Source organism: Chiloscyllium plagiosum, unplaced genomic scaffold, assembly GCF_037043375.1.
Source record: "Chiloscyllium plagiosum isolate Xiang-an unplaced genomic scaffold, Cpla_swu_hap1 HiC_scaffold_24, whole genome shotgun sequence".
Lineage (NCBI taxonomy): Eukaryota > Metazoa > Chordata > Chondrichthyes > Orectolobiformes > Hemiscylliidae > Chiloscyllium > Chiloscyllium plagiosum.
Genome location: NW_028270162.1, coordinates 29,063,921 through 29,084,690, shown reverse-complemented (window position 1 = coordinate 29,084,690; position 20,770 = coordinate 29,063,921). Strand labels below are relative to the sequence as shown.

The 20,770-nt window shown below is 45.8% G+C and overlaps 1 protein-coding gene across 1 annotated transcript in view; it reads right to left on the bottom strand.

The window, feature by feature from the left end:
* Positions 1-5,719: 5,719 nt before the first annotated feature.
* The window catches only part of tbc1d10ab (TBC1 domain family, member 10Ab), a 69,429-nt gene continuing 54,378 nt past the window's right edge, over positions 5,720-20,770 (bottom strand). Inside the window, exons 7-9 of the mRNA XM_043715666.2 lie at positions 18,106-18,295; positions 15,412-15,566; positions 5,720-7,776 (exon numbers count right to left, since the gene is read on the bottom strand). Coding sequence (XP_043571601.2) covers positions 7,288-7,776; positions 15,412-15,566; positions 18,106-18,295 — 834 coding nt within the window. The 3' untranslated portion in view covers positions 5,720-7,287. The remainder of the gene's footprint in view (positions 7,777-15,411; positions 15,567-18,105; positions 18,296-20,770) is intronic.

Sequence of the window (20,770 nt, the reverse complement as noted above, 5' to 3'; positions counted from 1 at the left end):
GCGAGAGCGAGTGGGGGGGCGAGAGCGAGTGGGGGGGGCGAGAGCGAGTGGGGGGGGCGAGAGCGAGTGGGGGCGAGAGAGAGAGAGAGTGGGGGGCGAGAGAGAGAGAGAGTGGGGGGCGAGAGAGAGAGAGAGAGTGGGGGGTGAGAGAGAGAGAGTGGGGGGTGAGAGAGAGAGTGGGGGAGAGAGAGAGAGAGAGGGAGAGAGAGAGAGAGTGGGCGGCGAGAGAGAGAGAGAGTGTGGGGGGGCGAGAGAAAGGGTGAGGGGGGGCGAGAGCGAGTGGGGGGGGCGGGAGAGCGAGTGGGGGGGGGCGAGAGCGAGTGGGGGGGGCGGAGCGCGAGTGGGGGGGGCGAGAGCGAGTGGGGGGGGCGAGAGAGAGAGAGAGTGGGGGGTGAGAGAGAGAGGGGGAGAGAGAGAGAGTGGGCGGCGAGAGAGAGGGTGAGGGGGGGCGAGAGAGAGGGAGAGAGAGAGTGGGGGGGCGAGAGAGTGGGGGGGCGAGAGAGAGAGTGGGGGGGCGAGAGAGAGAGTGGGGGGGGCGAGAGAGAGAGTGGGGGGGGCGAGAGAGAGAGTGGGGGGGCGAGAGAGAGAGTGGGGGGGCGAGAGAGAGAGTGGGGGGGGCGAGAGAGAGAGTGGGGGGGGCGAGAGAGAGAGAGCGGGGGGCGAGAGAGAGAGGAGGGGGGCAAAGAGAGAGAGGGAGGGGGGCAAGAGAGAGAGGGAGGGGGGCAAGAGAGAGAGGGAGGGGGGCAAGAGAGAGAGGGAGAGAGAGAGTGGGGGGTGAGAGAGGGTGAGGGGGGGCGAGAGAGAGAGGGAGTGAGAGAGTGGGGGGTAAGAGAGGGAGGGGGGCAAGAGAGAGAGGGAGGGGGGCAAGAGAGAGAGGGAGAGAGAGAGTGGGGGGTGAGAGAGAGAGAGTGGGGGGGCGAGAGAGAGAGAGTGGGGGGGGCGAGAGAGAGAGAGAGAGAGAGAGTGGGGGGGCGAGAGAGAGGGAGAGAGAGAGTGGGGGGGCGAGAGAGAGAGAGAGTGGGGGGCGAGAGAGAGAGAGAGAGTGGGGGGGCGGAGAGAGAGAGAGTGGGGGGGCGAGAGAGAGAGAGTGGGGGGGCGAGAGAGAGGGAGAGAGAGAGTGGGGGGGCGAGAGAGAGAGGGAGAGAGTGGGGGGGGGCGAGAGAGAGAGAGAGAGAGTGGGGGGGGGCGAGAGAGAGAGAGAGAGAGAGAGTGGGGGGGCGAGAGAGAGGGAGAGTGGGGGGCGAGAGAGAGGGAGAGTGGGGGGGGGCGAGAGAGAGAGTGGGGGGGTGAGAGAGAGGGAGAGAGTGGGGGGGGCGAGAGAGAGTGAGAGAGAGAGTGGGGGGGCGAGAGAGAGGGAGAGTGGGGGGGGGCGAGAGAGAGAGTGGGGGGGTGAGAGAGAGGGAGAGAGTGGGGGGGGCGAGAGAGAGTGAGAGAGAGAGTGGGGGGGCGAGAGAGAGAGAGAGTGGGGGGGCGAGAGAGAGGGAGAGTGGGGGGGCGAGAGAGAGGGAGAGTGGGGGGGGGCGAGAGAGAGGGAGAGAGTGGGGGGGCGAGAGAGAGGGAGAGAGGGGGGGGCGAGAGCGAGGGAGAGAGTGGGGGGGCGAGAGAGAGAGAGAGTGGGGGGGCGAGAGAGAGAGAGAGTGGGGGGGCGAGAGAGAGAGAGAGTGGGGGGGCGAGAGAGAGTGGGGGGGCGAGAGAGAGAGAGTGGGGGGGCGAGAGAGAGTGGGGGGGCGAGAGAGAGAGAGAGTGGGGGGGCGAGAGAGAGAGAGTGGGGGGGCGAGAGAGAGGGAGAGAGTGGGGGGGCGAGAGAGAGGGAGAGAGTGGGGGGGCGAGAGAGAGGGAGCGAGTGGGGGGGCGAGAGAGAGGGAGAGAGTGGGGGGCGAGAGAGAGGGAGAGAGTGGGGGGGGCGAGAGAGAGGGAGAGAGTGGGGGGGGCGAGAGAGAGGGAGAGAGTGGGGGGGGCGAGAGAGAGGGAGAGAGAGAGGGGGGGGGGCGAGAGAGAGGGAGAGAGAGAGGGGGGGGCGAGAGAGAGGGAGAGAGAGAGTGGGGGGGCGAGAGAGAGAGAGAGTGGGGGGGCGAGAGAGAGAGAGAGAGTGGGGGGGGTGAGAGAGAGGGAGAGAGTGGGGGGGCGAGAGAGAGAGAGAGAGAGTGGGGGGGGTGAGAGAGAGGGAGAGAGTGGGGGGGGCGAGAGAGAGGGAGAGAGTGGGGGGGCGAGAGAGAGGGAGAGTGGGGGGGGCGAGAGAGAGGGAGAGTGGGGGGGGCGAGAGAGAGAGAGTGGGGGGGAGCGAGGGAGAGAGAGAGAGTGGGGGGGCGAGAGAGAGAGAGAGAGAGTGGGGGGGGCGAGAGAGAGAGAGTGGGGGGGCGAGAGAGAGAGAGAGAGAGAAAGTGGGGGGGCGAGAGAGAGGGAGAGAGAGAGTGGGGGGGCGAGAGAGAGAGAGAGTGGGGGGGCGAGAGAGAGAGAGAGTGGGGGGGCGAGAGAGAGAGAGAGAGTGGGGGGGCGAGAGAGAGGGGAGAGAGAGAGTGGGGGGGCGAGAGAGAGGGAGAGAGTGGGGGGGGCGAGAGAGAGAGAGAGAGAGTGGGGGGGGGACGAGAGAGAGAGAGAGAGAGAGTGGGGGGGCGAGAGAGAGAGAGAGTGGGGGGGGCGAGAGAGAGGGAGAGTGGGGGGGGGGCGAGAGAGAGAGTGGGGGGGTGAGAGAGAGGGAGAGAGTGGGGGGGGCGAGAGAGAGTGAGAGAGAGAGTGGGGGGGCGAGAGAGAGAGAGAGTGGGGGGGCGAGAGAGAGGGAGAGTGGGGGGGCGAGAGAGAGGGAGAGTGGGGGGGGCGAGAGAGAGGAGAGAGTGGGGGGGCGAGAGAGAGGGAGAGAGTGGGGGGGCGAGAGAGAGGGAGAGAGTGGGGGGGCGAGAGAGAGGGAGAGTGGGGGGGGCGAGAGAGAGGAGTGGGGGGGGGGCGAGAGAGAGGGAGAGTGGGGGGGGCGAGAGAGAGAGTGGGGGGGAGAGAGAGAGGGGGGAGAGAGAGAGAGAGTGGGGGGGCGAGAGAGAGAGAGAGTGGGGGGGCGAGAGAGAGAGAGAGTGGGGGGGCGAGAGAGAGAGAGAGTGGGGGGGCGAGAGAGAGAGAGAGTGGGGGGGCGGAGAGAGAGAGAGTGGGGGGCGGGAGAGAGAGAGAGTGGGGGGCGGGAGAAGAGAGCGGGCGGGGGCGGAGAGAGAGAGCGGGCGGGGGCGGGAGAGAGAGAGCGGGCGGGGGCGGAGAGAGAGAGCGGGCGGGGGCAGGAGGAGAGAGCGGGCGGGGGCGGGAGAGAGAGGGCGGGCGGGGGCGGGAGCGAGAGGGCGGGCGGGGGCGGGAGCGAGAGGGCGGCGGGGCGGAGCGAGAGGGCGGGCGGGGGCGGGAGCGAGAGGGCGGGCGGGGGCGGGAGCGAGAGGGCGGGCGGGGGCGGGAGCGAGAGGGCGGGCGGGGGCGGGAGCGAGAGGGCGGGCGGGGCGGGAGCGAGAGGGCGGGCGGGGGCGGGAGCGAGAGGGCGGGCGGGGGCGGGAGCGAGAGGGCGGGCGGGGGCGGGAGCGAGAGGGCGGGCGGGGGCGGGAGCGAGAGGGCGGGGGCGGGAGCGAGAGGGCGGGCGCGGGAGCGAGAGGGCGGGCGCGGGAGCGAGAGGGCGGGCGGGGGCGGGGAGCGAGAGGGCGGGGCGGGAGCGAGAGGGCGGGGGCGGGAGCGAGAGGGCGGGGGCGGGAGCGAGAGGGCGGGGGCGGGAGCGAGAGGGCGGGGGCGGGGGCGGGGGCGAGAGGGCGGGGGCGGGGCGAGAGGGGCGGGGGCGAGAGGGCGGGGGCGGGGGCGAGAGGGCGGGGGCGGGGGCGAGAGGGGCGGGGGCGGGGGCGAGGGGGGCGGGGCGGGGGCGAGGGGGCGGGGACGGGAGCGAGGGGGCGGGGACGGGAGCGAGGGGGCGGGGACGGAGCGAGGGGGCGGGGACGGGAGCGAGGGGGCGGGGACGGGAGCGAGGGGCGGGGACGGGGAGCGAGGGGGCGGGGACGGGAGCGACGGGGCGGGGGGGGAGAGACGGGGCGGGGGGGGAGAGACGGGGCGGGGGGGGAGACGGGGCGGGGGGGGAGAGACGGGGCGGGGGGGGGGGAGAGACGGGGCGGGGGGGAGAGACGGGGCGGGGGGGGAGAGACGGGGCGGGGGGGAGAGACGGGGCGTGGGGGAGAGACGGGGCGGGGGGGAGAGACGGGGCGGGGGGGGAGAGACGGGGCGGGGGGGAGAGACGGGGCGGGGGGGAGACGGGGCGGGGGGGAGAGAGAAAGACAGTGGGAGGGGGTGAGAGAGAGACAGTGGGGGGGAAGAGAGAGAGCAAAGCGTGGAGGGTGGGGGGGGGGCGAGAGAGGAAAGGGTGGGGAAGAGGAGGGAGACAGTGGGGGTGGGGGGGAATGAGAGAGGAGAACAAGTTCTAATGGTGATTCTCATTCAAATACAGACGATTTGATGGGGGGAAAATACAGAAAGGATTTGAGGTACTATGCAAGAACTACAGAAAAAGCTGGCATCCAAGTTTAATGGGTAATAGCAAAAGTCTTTATTTCAAAAGGGAATGGAGCATAAAAATAGGAAGGTCTTGCTAAAAATATACAAAGCATTGTAGGACTACACAGAATATTGGCACTGGAATCAATTAATAAAACAATTAGGTTGACTCCAAGTATGGAGGGATTTTCTTATGGAGGAGAGGTTAAGTAGGTTGTGTTTATACTTAGTAAAGAAGAACAAGACTACCTTATTGAAATGCTGGGGACATGATACGGTTGATGCAAAGAGCTGTTTCCACAATGGGGAGAGTCCAGGACGAGAAGATATAATCTCAGATTAAGTGATCACTCATTTAAGACAAAGATGAGGAGAAATATTTTCTATCAGAAGAGAATAATCTGTGAATTCTCTACCACAGAGAGCAGTCAAAGCTTGGTCATTCAGTATATTTCAGGCTGAGAGATTTTTAAGCGAGAAAGGGAATCAGAGAGATAAAGCAGGAAAGTGGGGTTGAAGATTTTCAGATCAACCATAATCTCATTGCATGGCAGAGTTGAATCAATGGGCTGAATGACCTACTGCTTCGATGTTCTATGGAGGAATGTTTTGATTACTAATATAGTACTGAGAAAGAGATCATTGTGGTTATAGAATTAAAATAGGCAAGCTTTGGTTATTGTCAGGATAGATGTGTTTAAAACATAGCTCAAGTTTAAAAAGAAAAACAGGTAACAGGGTTCACGAAGCAACCAGGAAGGTGGATGGGCTGAGAGCTAAATGGCAACGTTTCTGGTAGGAGTAAAAAAGAATGGCATTTGTTCTTTCATTGATGACACAGTGGAAGTACAAATTCAGATTTAAGACAGATGAGATGGCAATCAGAATTGGGCAAAGCTGGGTGTTTCACATATATGCATATGCCGCAAAATGTAGTGGGTTTTTTTTCTGTAAGGATACAGATAAGATTTGTGTGAAAGTAGGTAATAAGGAATCTTCTGGAGGTGATTTCTATGGTAATGACACTGTTGGACTTTTATTTTACACGACAGGAAGTCATTTCAAACTATCTACATGTTTGGCGTTGGGCAACTAAAAGGTGTTTTCTTTTTAACCCAAAAAAGACTAGACTCACTACCAACTAACCACCCTAGTTCACTAAACTATTGGATGTCAGTAACCTAGAGAAAAACAAACAAAACAGAACTAATAAAGCAAAACAGGCTTTCCAGAATATTTTATTGATTTTGTTATGGATCCATGGCAAGAGCAAGATAATACGTGTAGCTTAGATGAACTTATTAAATGTAGCAATTTGTAGATAAATAATCTAATTATGTTAAGTTTAAAAGTACATACACTATATAGCCACATGGAATTTGCCATTATTCAATACGCTCCAAGTATTTTCATCGTAGATTGCACATAAAACAAATTGACAAATAGTTTCTGATTCTTCAAATACAAAAAAGTATGTTAGACCAGACAGTTTAACTTTGTTTGCACATCTATATTTGGCTGTTTTATTAGTCTCAAGGAATGTGGAGCAAACACCAAAATTAGACTTTATATTATGTTATAATCTTATATTCTTCATTATATGCAAGGACAGAAAATTGAGTTTAATCTATGAGTTTATATAGCACTTAAATACCTTCGCAACTGCTGCAAATCCATTGTGCATTGATAATTTTGTAGAAAAATAGCTGGATTATACAAGAACAGCACTTAATTCTGGTTCTTAGTCAGTTTATCAAGAGAATTTACAAAACCTCTTGTAAAACAGCTTAAATTTACATCCCTCAAGATTAAGGAAAAGTGCTAATTCATTTGGACGATACATTGTTTTTCTATGGTGTCATGGTTAACTACCCTGCTTACTACTGTGTGTGTGCACGGCATTAACATTGCCTGCAAAACATTTACTAAATGGGCATATTTAATCTCCATTTCTTCAACTGTAATTTCTGTACATAGAAGAAATGTTATGAATATTAAATGAATATACAAGTAGAGTGTTTTAAATCATACAAACATATGGCAGCACATCCTCTATCCTAAGCCAAAACCCTGACTTAATTCCCCACCACGTATAGACATTAAATTAATTCAAATAATTCTAATGAACACATGTCAAATTCTCAGCAATAGCTTAATAATGGTCTCTTCCTTTCTACTGCAATTCACTGTTACTTCAAAATAGAAATGGGAACAGAGAAACATCTGACCAAAGAATAATAAAAACAAAATGCCCTATAAATATCATTAATCTTAACTTGGAATGAAAACCAAGAAGAAATATCTTTACAATACTAGCAACTCCATACAAGACATTGTTTACTGAAAAATATTGCAAAAATATTTACATTTTCCTCAAAAAAATTTACTCTGCTGATGACAGCTAACAGTTCATTCAATTAGAGTTTTGTGTTGAACTCAGTAAAGGCGAACATATGAAGCAGATTCTTCCTAACTAGTTTCACTAGCTGATTAAATTATGTCCCTGGTTTTGGCTATTCTTTGAATTGCTTAACCACACAAATCAACAGTAAAAATAACTCAAAACTTCTAAACTTGTACCAATTTCTCATGTTTCAAGTCACTGTGTTAAGTCATGAAAGAATCACCATATCTTGTCAACTGCATTAAGTACGTTCATATACTATCAATGGCCCCATCTTGCCATGCAATGTCAGTTCTCTTACGGAATGATGATTCGAATGTGAAATGAAACGTTGCCCCCCCCACCCCTCCCTGCACCACACCCACCGGGTGCTGGAATGATTCATCTCATAAGTATGTGTCCTGTTCTGTTTCTTCCGAGCTGAGACTTTGTTCAGACTGCTGTAGTTGAGTGTCCTTTTTCAGCATCGATTGATTTAGCTCCTTTGCAAACTCTACTGGTTGGGTAACATTTTGTTCATCTTTTAAAATTCTATTGGTCTCATCAGCGGTAGATCCATTTGCCACTGTTTCTACTTTTCCTGTCTTTTTCTCCTGTTTCTTCTTTTCTCTCTTTTGTTCTTTTGACATTTTCTTATCCTTTTTCTTCTTGGAATTGCTACCTGAATCAGGAGACACTGGCGGGGAGTGTACCACGATGGATGGCATCTGCACCAAGGCTTTTTGAGAATGAGGCTCAGCCTCATTGATTGCTTTAGCGCCGTGCAATCTAGGAGGAGGCTGGTATTTGAGGTCACCATGCGTATCCTTCCACTTCTTCAGCTGAATTAAATGTTCTTTTTCAACCTCCCTTTCAGTGATAGGAAGTTCAATTATCTGTTTTAAAAAAGTATATAAAAAGGCATTTTATTCATTTCCATATATTCTTTTTATATTGACCAGATTACTAGGAATGTTCCCGTGTCCCCACGTCTTTTGGGTAAAACATTAAACAAAGCCCTCAACTGCACTCGGGTGGACAGTAAAAAGCCATTGTACTAACTCAAAGAACAGCTGGCATCATCTGGCTAATATTTATCCCGAAAATTATCACCAGACTGAATGGTGAAAGTCAAAATATTTTGTACAAAGTTAATCTTGCTTCTATTGTGTGGTTAGCATTTAACTGAAATCTATAGTTTAAGTTGTGAAGTTCCCAGCCTTAAGCTGGGAATAGAAAGCGGGCTACACCACTAGTGCTTCATGCGGAGGCTAAACATCTGAAAACGAACCCTTCTGCTCAGCAAGCAAACCTACATCCAGAACCTCAACCTCAGCTACAAATCTTCTCAAAACTCACTAGCTTTTTTTTCCCTTTAAGCTCTACCACTCAATTAAGTCTGAATGTTGTCTAGACCTTGTTGTTTCATGTGGCAGATTGCTTTGCTATCCAAGGAGTTGTGAATGAAACTAAATGTTAGCAATTATCAGCAAATATTCCCACTTCTGATTCCCCCCCCCCCCGTGTGGTGGAGCAGATGTTGGGGCAGGTGGTGGGAGAGTTGGGAGTTGCAGAGAGAAAAAGTCATTACTGCAGTTAAAAAGGTGATTCATGTTGGATGCTGCCCTGAGGAACACCTGGGCTGACATGACTGACATCCAATAAGCAATGGATTCTGGATTAGAGGTACTGGAAAAGCACAGCAATTCAGGCAGCATCCGAGGAGCAGTAAAATCGATGTTTCGGGCAAAAGCCCTTCATCAGGAATACCTGAAGGGCTTTTGCCCGAAACGTCGATTTTACTGCTCTTTGGATGCTGCTTGAATTGCTGTGCTTTTCCAGTACCTCTAATCCAGAATCTGGTTTCCAGCATCTGCAGTCATTGTTTTTACCTTCCAATAACCAAATCACTTTCCTTTGCACAAGTTATGTCCAAATCCAGAGTGAACTTCCCTCCGACTGGTCATGTCCTTGTATAGGATCTGTGCAGAGTGTAGTTAATTGCAGTTTGAATCACATGTAGTTACAATTATATATAATAAAGGTGAGGGATGATTGGTGACTGTGCCTGAGTAATGAGAGTTTCTTAGGAAAAGAAAACAAAATGTTACAATCCATCATGACTGAACATGACCTCGTTAGCACTGTGGATCGAGATGGTTCCCTTCATCCCCTAGCCCAGTTTCTGAAGACTGAGATGAGTAGAAAGCTGGGCTCAAACTGTCAGGTCTTACATTGCACCCAAAGGATGCACTTTGCTGCCGTCAGAAAGAATAGATCCATAACAGAAGGATAAGTTCCCCACCTGTTCAAACTGGCTTGAGGAAGCTTTATTCAGTAAAAGGCTTCTGTAAGGCTCAATTCTAATCAGATCATTAACAAATACTGAACAAATGTCTTGTGTTGTTTTGAGGCATCATGGATTAATCTAGCTTTGCCTGGATGCATTAGGCTAGAAGCAAGTTACTCCCAACCTAATGCCAGGATATTGTTTACAATCATAAAAGTCTGAACAAGATAAAATCCACAGAAATTAGGGTTTTTTTGCATTAAAGTGACTAAATGATTTCAGAATGGTATGTCACCAGCATTTTGTGCATTAAGATTTGCCAGATTTTCTAGACAGTGGCCAAGTGCCGCTCACATTGTTCTCTATTTAAAAATACTCCCATTTTCTTTGTGAATGCAACAGGAATTAGTTCTCCCTGCTGCAGCAAGGATCCATCAACAAACCAAGTAAGAAGGCCTAACAGTAAGTTGCAATTCCAGTGAAGCCACACCCCTTTTGATATCACAAGGTCTATTTTAAGATCAATGACAGGTGGTAAGTAGTTTTAATCTGGTCTTTTATCCACTTGTAATTCAAATTTCAATATCTCTTTTCTGTGCATCAGTCCTGGCACCAAGGGCTAAATCCAAGCAACCCATTACCTTTACACTTGGCAAGACAATCCCGAAATAAATCAGTGTACAAAATCAGGGTAAATCTGGGGCAAAATGCCCAATTTTAGACACCTTCAGGTCCCAGCAGGACCACTGGTAAAGTGGCCCTTTGAAATCAAACATGCTCTACACATTCCAAATTCAAAAACAAGTCAGATCCATGAAAACTGCTGTGTCCTGCAACCCTCAGAAGTGACAAAGCTCAGTGCTCACTGCTTTTGGGACCACAAGATCTGGGTCCACAATGCTGTCAACATCATGGTCAAGTCAGGGAAAGCATTCCACAGAACTCATTATGGGAAAACTGTGGTAGGATGCATGTTACTTACAGTATGGATAGTGAATAATTTCAATGGAAATGTTTTACATTCATACTTCACTCATTAGCAACAGTAAACAAGACAACACATTCATCAACAATATACATTCATAAGATGTATCTAAACAAATGACTTTTGAATGTCTAGATCAAAAGTTAAACTGCTACCAAGATTAAAGGAAAATGGTTGTAGCTGTATACTTCCTTCCTGACCCATTCTCCCACTTTCTGCAGTTTCAGATTTAAGCCCAGTTTTCTATCATTTGTAGTTAGAGCATCAGTGGCTTTTCCTTATGTCTGTCACTGCCTACCTATTCACACATACTTGTTTCTTTAATTTCATTGTACTCGACCGATGGGGCCTTAATGATCTTTGTGTGTATTTCAACAATGTATATTGAGTAGCATGCTAACAGCTAAGTGATGGAAAGAAGAATGAAGATATTACATCAAACGAACCACTTCACTGGCAATTAAGTTTCACCTCATTTCCTTACATTATAATCCTTTTGTTCATGAGGCTTTGTATTTTTTTTCAAATTGATCTTGCAAATTTGTACTGTCTTAATCTACCCCTTATTTTAATTTGAGGATTTGCCTTAACATTTCCATATTCATTGTTTGATTACATTTGCTTCCTCATTTGTACTTAATAACCAAATCTACTCCCCAACCCTAGTTTCAACCATACCTGGACTAGGTGTGTCCACAACTATTAGATTTCATAATCAGAGTGTGTTTTGGAATGCTGTACATCTACTTGTTTTACATGTTTAGCACGCATTCCTCAGTAAAACTGACAAATGCCCTCTATATAACAACTTAGAATTCAATCCAAAATTAAGGAAAATATTTGATAAAAATATTTGGTGGGCGGCACGGTGGCACAGTGGTTAGCACTGCTGCCTCACAGCGCCAGAGACCCGGGTTCAATTCCTGCCTCAGGCGACTGACTGTGTGGAGTTTGCACGTTCTCCCAGTGTCTGCGTGGGTTTCCTCCGGGTGCTCCGGTTTCCTCCCACAGTCCAAAGATGTGCAGGGTCAGGTGAATTGGCCATACTAAATTGCCCGTAGTGTTAGGTAAGGGGTAAATGTAGGGGTATGGGTGGGTTTCGCTTCGGCGGGTCGGTGTGGACTTGTTGGGCCGAAGGGCCTGTTTCCACACTGTAATCTAATCTAATATAATCTAAAAAAGGTGTTCTTCCAAGACTTCTACAAATGAGTTTCAGTTTAATTGTCAAAAATACTGGTGAGCACTTCACACTGACATGGGCATGTGTTACAAAGCAGTGATGCATCAGCTAGCTTGTTCAGCTATAACTGATAGGAGGCATTTCATATTAAACCTATGGGGCCATGATTATTTTTGGATATGTTTCAACTACCATGGCAACAATGTCTTTCTATGCTAATGTGCACAGTTAACATACAAGCCCCAAGTAGTGGGACGAGGCAAGAGTTGACCTTTTGAGGACTGAATTTCTCAGATTTTAAGCATGAGCATCAGTTGTACTATTTTAAGAACCAAAATAGACACCTCCAACAAACAACAACTTTGCATGGCGCATTTCATGCAGTTAGGGATTCCATAGCAACTCAGACTTATCAAACGAAATAAAAAGGAGACATTAAGGCAGGTAAAATGAGGTGGGTTCTTTTTTTAAGGAAAAATCTTAAACTTAGAGGTTGAGTGAGAGCAATCAATTGCTTGCTACCTAAACGGTGAAGGCATGGACACTAATAATGGAGCAAACATTTTCTAGAACTGCAGTGATGCAGTTATCTCAAAGGTAAATGGGTTAAAGGAGATTTCAGACATTTAGATGGTTGGGTTGCAGGGGCAAATTTGTCAGAAGGTATAAATTGAGTGAGTGCCAACGTAGGTCAGTGAGTAAAGGGATAATGGGTAAATTCTTTAATATTTTACTCTGCATTCAAGTTTGCTTTTAACAGAAAAAAATGAAATTTAACAGAAACTGTCTACAGCAGCATCCATTAACAGCTCTTTGAAAGATAATGACATCACAAGTGCTTTCTACAAGCTATAAAGGAGGGTTAAAACCATTTCCTTTGCTGATTACATAAGAATAATTTCTGAACGACTGAAATAAACTGAAGAATGTTGTAACCTCATCCATTGCAGAAGTCTTTGGCTGTTAACTTCCAAATATTTTGGTACAACAGCTTGAAATACTTTATTTTACAGCACCTTTAACATTGAATAAACAGCATCAGACAATTCAACCAAGCCAGTGTTCTAAAGACATGAACTGCAGAATAACAATGGTCTTAAAAAATGGATTAAGTGATTGTGGGAATGAAAAACCCTACAAATGCAAACCATGTTATTCTTAAGTAATGTTTAGGCAAAGTGGAACTCAAAAACATTCCTCAGGGAATGTAGGCCACCCGGATTCACTGCTATCAAGTAATCTTTACCTTCTCCAACTACTAAGCAGAATTAAAGTGTGTACTTCAGTAAAACACTAGGAGCAGTGGCTCAGTGGTTAGCACTGTTACCTCACAGCACCAGGGACCCGTGTTCAATTCCAGCCTCGGGCGTCTCTCTGTGTGAAGTTTGCACATTCTCCCAGTGTCTGCATGGGTTTCGTCTGGGTGCCCCGGTTTCCTCCCACAATCCAAATTTGCGCAGGTTAGGTGAATTGGCTATGCTAAATTGCCCACAGAGATGTGCAGGTTAAGTGCATTAGTCAGGAATAAACGTAGGGTAATGGGGAACAAGTTTGGGTGAGATACTCTTCTGAGCGTCGAGGTGGACTTTTTGGGCCAAAGGACCTGTTTCCACACTGTAGGGAATCTATGATGGCTCTATGAAAACATATTCAGATATTTGGATTTACTTTAATTTTTGCAATCAGTCAGGCATTTGTTTTTGCAAATCATCAAGATGGTGTGATAGTAGTAATGTCATTCGTGTAGTAATCCAGAGACGCAGACTAATGCTCTTGAGAGAAGAGTTCAAATTCCACCACAGCAGCTGGGAGAATTTAAATCCAATTAATACATTATAAAACTATGTCCATATTTTAAATCTTAGTAATGGTGACCATCAAATATCATTAGAAACTCCTTCTTGAGAGAAGGAAATCTGCTATCCTTTCCTCACCTGGCCTGTGTTGGAATCCAGAATCTACAGCTGACACTTGTGCCCTCTGAAATGGCTGAACAAGATATTCAAGGGCAATTATGAATGGGACTGACTCAGTTGATTTACAGGGTCATGAATTCAATGAGCTGAAATGGTCTCTGATGAAATAATAGATTTCTTTCCAACCCCCATTCTCACGTATTGCTGCATAGACATCAACTTCCACATGTATATTGACAACATTATCTCTTAGCCGCTCTATTGCCTCACTTGTTAAGCTGTTTGCATTATTTTTCCCCCAAACAAATAGACGGAAGTGTGAAACTATTGTCTTGGGTCTTCACCACAAACCTTTTTCTAACCACCAATTCCACCACGCATTATGAACATCTTAGAACATAGATGTATAGCACAGTACAGGCTCTTCAGCCCTCAATGTTGTGCACCCTTTATCCTACTCCAAAATTGATTTACCCTACATACCCTTCATTGTACTAATTTCCATGTGCCTATCCAAGGGTCACTTAATTGTCCCTAATATCTCTGACTCTACCACCACTGCTGGCAATGCATTCCATGCAGCCATCACTGTGTAAAGAACCTACCTCTGATATCTCCCCTAAATTACCTTAAATTTATGCCCCCTTGTGACAGACAATTCTAACATGGAAAAAAAGTCTCTGGCTATCCACTCTATCTTTACCTCTCATCATCTTGTACACCTCTCATCCTTCTTCACTCCAATGAGAAAAGCCCTAGCTCCCTCAACCTTTCTTCATAAGACATGCCCTCCAGTCCAGGTGGCATCCTGGTAAATCTCCTCTGCACCCTCTCTAATGCTTCCACATCTTTCCTATAAATAAGGAGACCAGAGCAAACACAATATTCCAAGCGTAGTCTAACCAAGACTCTATACAGCTGTAGCATAACCTCACGGCCCTTAAACTCAAACCCCCTGCGAATGAAAGCCAACACACCATATGCTTTCCTTTACAACCCGATTGACCTGGCTGGCAACTTTGAGGGACCTATGGACATGGACTGCCAAGATCCCTCTATTCCTCCACACTGCCAATAATCCTGCTTTTAACCCTGTGTTCTGCATTAAAATTCGACCTTCCAAAGCAAACAACTTCACACTTTTCCAGGTTGAACTCCATCTGCTACTTATCAGCCTAGTTCTGCATCCTGTCAATGTCTTGCTACAACCTACAACAGCCCTTCACAGTATCCACAACTCCACCAACCTTTGTATCATCGGCAAACTTACTAACCCACCCTTCCACTTCCTCAACCAAGTCTTTTATAAAAATCACAAAGACCAGAATCAATCCCTGTGGTATCCCTACTGGTCACTACAACTAGAGGGCATAGATTTAGAGTGAGGGGGAAAAGATACAAAAGGGACCACGGGGACAACTTTGTCCATGCAGAGGGTGGTACATGTATGGAATGAGCTGCCAGAGGAAATGGGGGAGGCTGGTAAAATTGCAACAATTCATCTACCCATCCAGATGGCTTTTAATAGGAAGGGCCTAGAAGGATATGGGCCAAGTGCTGGCAAATGGGACTAGATTAGATTGGGATATCTGGTTGGCATGGACGAGTTGGACCAAAGGATCGGTTTCTGTGCTGTATGACTCTATGATTGCTATGTCCTCTTCATAGAATTACCTGCTTCTTGCTCTATGTTATCAGCTGAAGCCTTCACTCATGCTTTTGTTGGCTCCAGAAAAGATCTATTCCAATGGTCTTTTGGGCCTCCCATTTTGCATTACTCTAAGTCTCTTTCTCCTTTTCAGATTGCTCCTTAATTCTTTGATCAAGCTTATTTACTGTTGTCTCTCCCAACACCTACATGTTAATTTTGTTCATTCTTGATCATTCATTGTGATTTGCCCTTGGGATGCCTCAATACATTTAACATGTTAGATAAATACAACCTCTTGTAATGCAACTGGTCAAGTTTGATCAATGTCTTTCCCCATTCCAGGGTCAGATAACGGTCTAAAATTAGTCTATAGCAGCTACGTCAATCTTTCCTTTCTCACATCTGATGGGAGCAAAAATTGAGAGAGACTGTCTAGCATGGATCATCAGAATGATATTCTATCATCTTACAATCAGATAGAAAGACAATAATTTTGACTGGATTCATACCTCTCGTACGAGAAAGCCATCTTGCATATATCTGGGATCAATGCTCCGAAGTTTTTCCATGGTCTCATACTGACCCTGACATTTTTTCAATTTTTCTGATGAGCCAAGTGTATACTTCAACAGAATGAGACCAACACGGAATATTACCTTTACACCTGGGTAAAACAAAAATGGAAAATCAAATAGCAACTAGCGACATTAACAAGCATCAGAAACAACATTAAAATTAAGCAAAATTTGAGCAAACAATCTGCCCCTGTTCTGGGGAGCTACTGAATCAAACAAAGCAAGGAATAAATTGCTACTCTAGAACAGAAGGCTACATTTCATTTTTAACAAAAGGCAATTTCATTTTTTGCTTTCCACCAATGTTTGCTCCTCAGAACACAAAGCATAAAAACTACTGCTGCAATTTTTAAAAAATGAAAAATAGTTTTGCAGTCCTCAAATAGAAGGAAACTATCTTTACAAATATTTATCCAGCTGACAAACGATTCAAGCGTGTGCATAAGAGACTAAAGAATTATATTCTTAGAATAAATAGCAAAGGAAAGTGACTAGTGAATGCTGGCAAGGCAAAATTCAAATTATAGTCAAAATTTCCAAAAGAACATATACATGTTTAATGTAACAAAATAACATGACAAAATGATCTCATTTTGATCTTTTACAGTTTTATTTTTGAAAAACTATCTACCAGATGGTATGAACTGTGACAAAATGGCGATAGATTTTATTTTATCCAGGAGTTTATATAGCTCATTCTGAATTAATTTGCGATTGCAATGTTTGGGAAACATTCTTGAACAAACAAACATTGTGACTTATGCCATTAAAAAAGGTAAATACTGACAAGTAATAAATGTTGACCTCAGATGATATCCATAATCTCATGAATGAATATTTTAAAAAGTTAGTTATAACTGTTATTAAAATTAGCATATTTGATAATCATATTGTTCAAAGCAATGAATGTGACAAATGGAAAGAATACGCTTCAAGTTTTGTGCACTGTTCATCATTAGCATTCTTAGCCAGTTATACCATGGTTAATTACAGGAGAAAGCAGTCCCAAGGATACATCTTGGGTCAGTCTCAGAGGTACACTACAACTGCAGTAATTACATTTACTATTTCCCACATCAGATATCCAGTGAAACCGTGGATTTAGTGCCAGTTAGGAGCAACTCCTCCCATGGGGCCTACAGTCTCTAAATTGAAATGACGTTGCATAAACTCATTTCACTTGTGCTAGTAACCTCAAAAAGCAAGACAACACATGGGCACCTGTGTACGCAACATGGAACATAGAAAGAATAGCACTGTCATTTAGGACACGAGATGCACTTCACAAGACATGTTATTGAGTGACGAAAGAATGTGGGACAGTATTGATGACTAGAGAGAGCAGTTCCCAATTTTAGATAAAAACACAAATATCACTGGTAAAGATGCATAGCAAAAGCTACATGCCTAAGCATAACATTCTCATGTTATGTCAGTTAACATAGAAGATAGGAGCAGAGGTGGTCATTCAGGCCTTCAAGCCTGCTCTGCCATTCAACTCAACAGCTTAATCCTGCTTTCTGCCCATAACAGTTGATCCCATTCACCCCAAGTGCAATATCAAGCCACTGCTTGAACACATTCAATGTTTTGGCATCAACTACTTCCTGTAGTAATGAATTCCACAGGCTCACTACTCGTTGGTTGAAGAAATGTATCCTCATCTGTCTTAAATTATCTACCCTGAATCAGACTGTGGACATACCCACTATCGGGAACATCCCCCCCCTGCGTTTACCCTGTCTAGTCCTCTTAGAATTTTAAACATCTCTATTAAATGCCCCCTCATTTATCTGAACTCCAGCAAAAACAATCCTAATCCAGTCAGTCAATCTCTCCCAGACCTGCCATCCCAAGAAATAGCCTGGTAAATCTTCGCTGCACTCTCCGAGAGCAAGAGCATCCTTCCTCAGAAGAGGAGACCAAAACTGCACACTATATTCTAGCCGTGGCCTCACCAAGGCACTGTACTCAAAACCTCTTGCAATGAAAGCCAACATACCATTTGCCTTCTTTACTGCCTGCTGTGGCTACTTGCTCAACTTCAGCACAAGGACACCCAGAGCCCACTGCACACTCCTAATTTACATTCATTCGGGTAGTAATCTACTTTTTGTTTTTGCTTCCAAAGTGAATAACATTTATCCAAATTATCTGCCACTGATTTGCCCTCTCCTCCAGCCTGTCCAGATCAAGATGAAGGATCTCCGCATCCTCATCACAATTCATTCTCCCACTCAACTTGGTATCATCTGCAAACTTTGAGATGTTACATCTTGTTCCCTCATCCAAATCATTTTATATATATTGTGAATAGCTGGGGCCACAGCACCTACCCCTGTGGCACCCCACTAGTTACTGCCTGCCAATTTGAAAAGGACCCATTAATTCCTCCTCTTTGCTTCCTCTCTGCCAACCAGTTTTCTGTCAATCTCAATACACTTCCTCCCACCCCCCTTAATCTTGCACAATAATCTCAGTTACCCTCTGATGTGCACTTCATAGCAAACAGGCCATTTGCAAATTACTGGTCATTTCTTGCAAGCTTGTATTTAGGCATCTGCTATAGATCAGATGGCAGATGCTGGTGTTAATATATAGCTAATAATACAAACACAGATGATGTACCTTCACAGAAGAACATGTCCCAAATTCTCAACACAGATACCCACGGCAAAGTTCTTGAAAATGCACACATGAACCACTCCGTCATGTACAGGATGGGGTCAATTTTGTACTTGTTAAGGTGTTTATGTGCCACTGGTGAAACCTTACGCAACAAGGCAAAAAAGATCTCCCCATCCAACTGGATTGCTTCCTGAAGAATAAATCAGAGTCATGAAAATATGCCAATATCTGTTGATAAAGTTCAGCTTGAAGCTATTTTAGACTAACTAACCCCATAACATTTAATAGGGTTGCACAAAAGGAAAATCAATTTTTGAAATAAATGTTAATTCTGTGCTGAATTTACAGTGTATTTGGTAAAACAGCAGTCATAGATGCAGGTCAGGTTTATCCTGAACTGGATGTTTTGGTTAGATCCACAATAAAACTTTAATGATAATTAGTAGCACAAATAAGGGTAGTAAAAGCAATTAAAATTAATAATAGGAAGCATTTATTGGTCAGCCACGACCCAGTGCAGTAACATATCTTATAAATCAGAAGAGAGTCGGCTCAATCCTTAACTCATTCTAACTAAATAAAGGTATTAAACTTGACTTCAGTATCACACATTATAGGAAAGCAGAATTTCAGCTGAAAGCTGCTTCAGCAATAAGCTCATGCATGATTCCCATTTTATAATCTAATTAGCCGAAAACAGTAATGCATGAAGTGTAGTCACTGGCTGAAAAGAGCCAACAACACTTACGGAATTGCTCAATATATAAGTGGTGTCAGAAAATGGGCAGAAAAGAACATAAATCTGGTCGAATTATACAGAAGTAATGATGTTGAATGGAATAAATTACAATCAAGATAATCTGTATAAAACTTATGTAATGATACTAGGTATACAAAATATGCATGTATATTTAACCTTTTCCAGCACAAAATGTAGTTTGTCACCTTACTACAGAAACACAATTAGGTACACTTGTTCTGCAGGGTGAGAAACATGCAAAACAAACATGCAATCCTGTGATTTAATTGAGATAAAATTCAATAAATGACAGTTTGTTAAAGAGAACCCAAAGCAAAGTGGCATTTTCTTGAACTAATAAGGTGTAAAATATGGTAATTATCCGTGGAAGTTAGAAATATCTAAGATACTCGACATCCAGACAACTAAATATGGAACTTCATTTACAGAGCTTTATTTGCAACCCAGGCAGTGTTCTGGATTCATACAAAAGGACTCCTACACAATGATATTACTGTACATAACTTGAACTGAAGAAAGTTTTGGCCACAGAGGCAAGAATAGCACTGTCAAAGTGCGAAAGGAAATTAAGCTCCCTCACAAATGGAAAATAGAAAACTGAGAAGCTGCCAAAATAGGAGATAAAGGCAACTGTGTTCAGGAAGTAGATTTGAGAGACTTGGTCTAAACTGAACAGTAAAACCTTGTGATGGAGCACAAAATGTTCAAAATCTAGGTGTTTGTACACACAAGTTTAAAGGTTGAATTTTGTCCTTTGTGGCAAGCTTCTCTGCAAGTTGCCACTTTGGGGAGATATACGGAAAGAATCCAAGTTGTACTCAGTTGGCAAATTGTGCATATTTTATTAATAACTTTGAAAATAACACTGAAAATGTAAACATGCAAATCAATATTATGAAAAGTGTTCAACACAAACAAATTAAAAGCAGGATTAGGCCACTCAGACCCTCAAGCCATCTCCACTATCCATTAAGGGTGAGAGTCATGGAGATGACAGCATGGAAACAGATCCTTCCATCCAACTCGTCTTTGCCAATCAGATATTCTAAAATCAATCTAGTTCCTTTTGCAGCATTTAGCCTATATCCCTCTAAACCCTTCCTATTCTTCCACCCATCCAAATGTCTTTTAAAGGTTGTAATTGTACTAACCCCCCACCACTTGCTCTGGCAGCTCATTCCATAAACAATACTCTGTGAAAAAGTTACCCCTTAGATCGCTTAAATTTGTTCTCCTCTCGCCTTATACCCATGCCCTCTAGCTTTGGACTCCACCACCCAGGCAAAAGACATTGCCTATTTACCCTATCCATGCCCTGATGATTTTATAAACTTCTACAAAGTCACCCTCAGCTTCTGATGCTCAAAGGAAAGTAGCCCCAGCCTATTCAGCATCTCCCTACATCTCAAGCCCTCCAAACTTGGCAACATTCTTGTAAATCTTTTCTAAACTCTTTCAAGTTTAACAAATCCTTCCTATAGCGCAGAGATATGAAGTGAACACAGTATTCCACAAGTGACCTAACCAGTGTCCTGTTCAGCCACATGACCTCCCAACTCCCATACTAAATGCAATAAAGGCATTTATCAATAAAGGCAAGTATACCAAATGCCTATCCTACCTACCTGCAACTCCACTTTTAAGAAACTATGAACTTGCAGTCCAAGGTCTTTGTTCAGCAACACTCCCTAGAACTTTAAGTGGATACGTTCCACCCTGATTTGCTGTTCCAAAATGCAACACCTCACATTTACCTAAATTAAACTCCAGCTGCCATTGGCCTATCTGATCAAGATCCTGTTGTACTGTGAGGTAATCTCCTTCACTGTCCACTATACCTCCAATTTTGGGGTCATTTGCAAACTTATTAACTATACCTATGTTCACATTTATATAAATTATGAA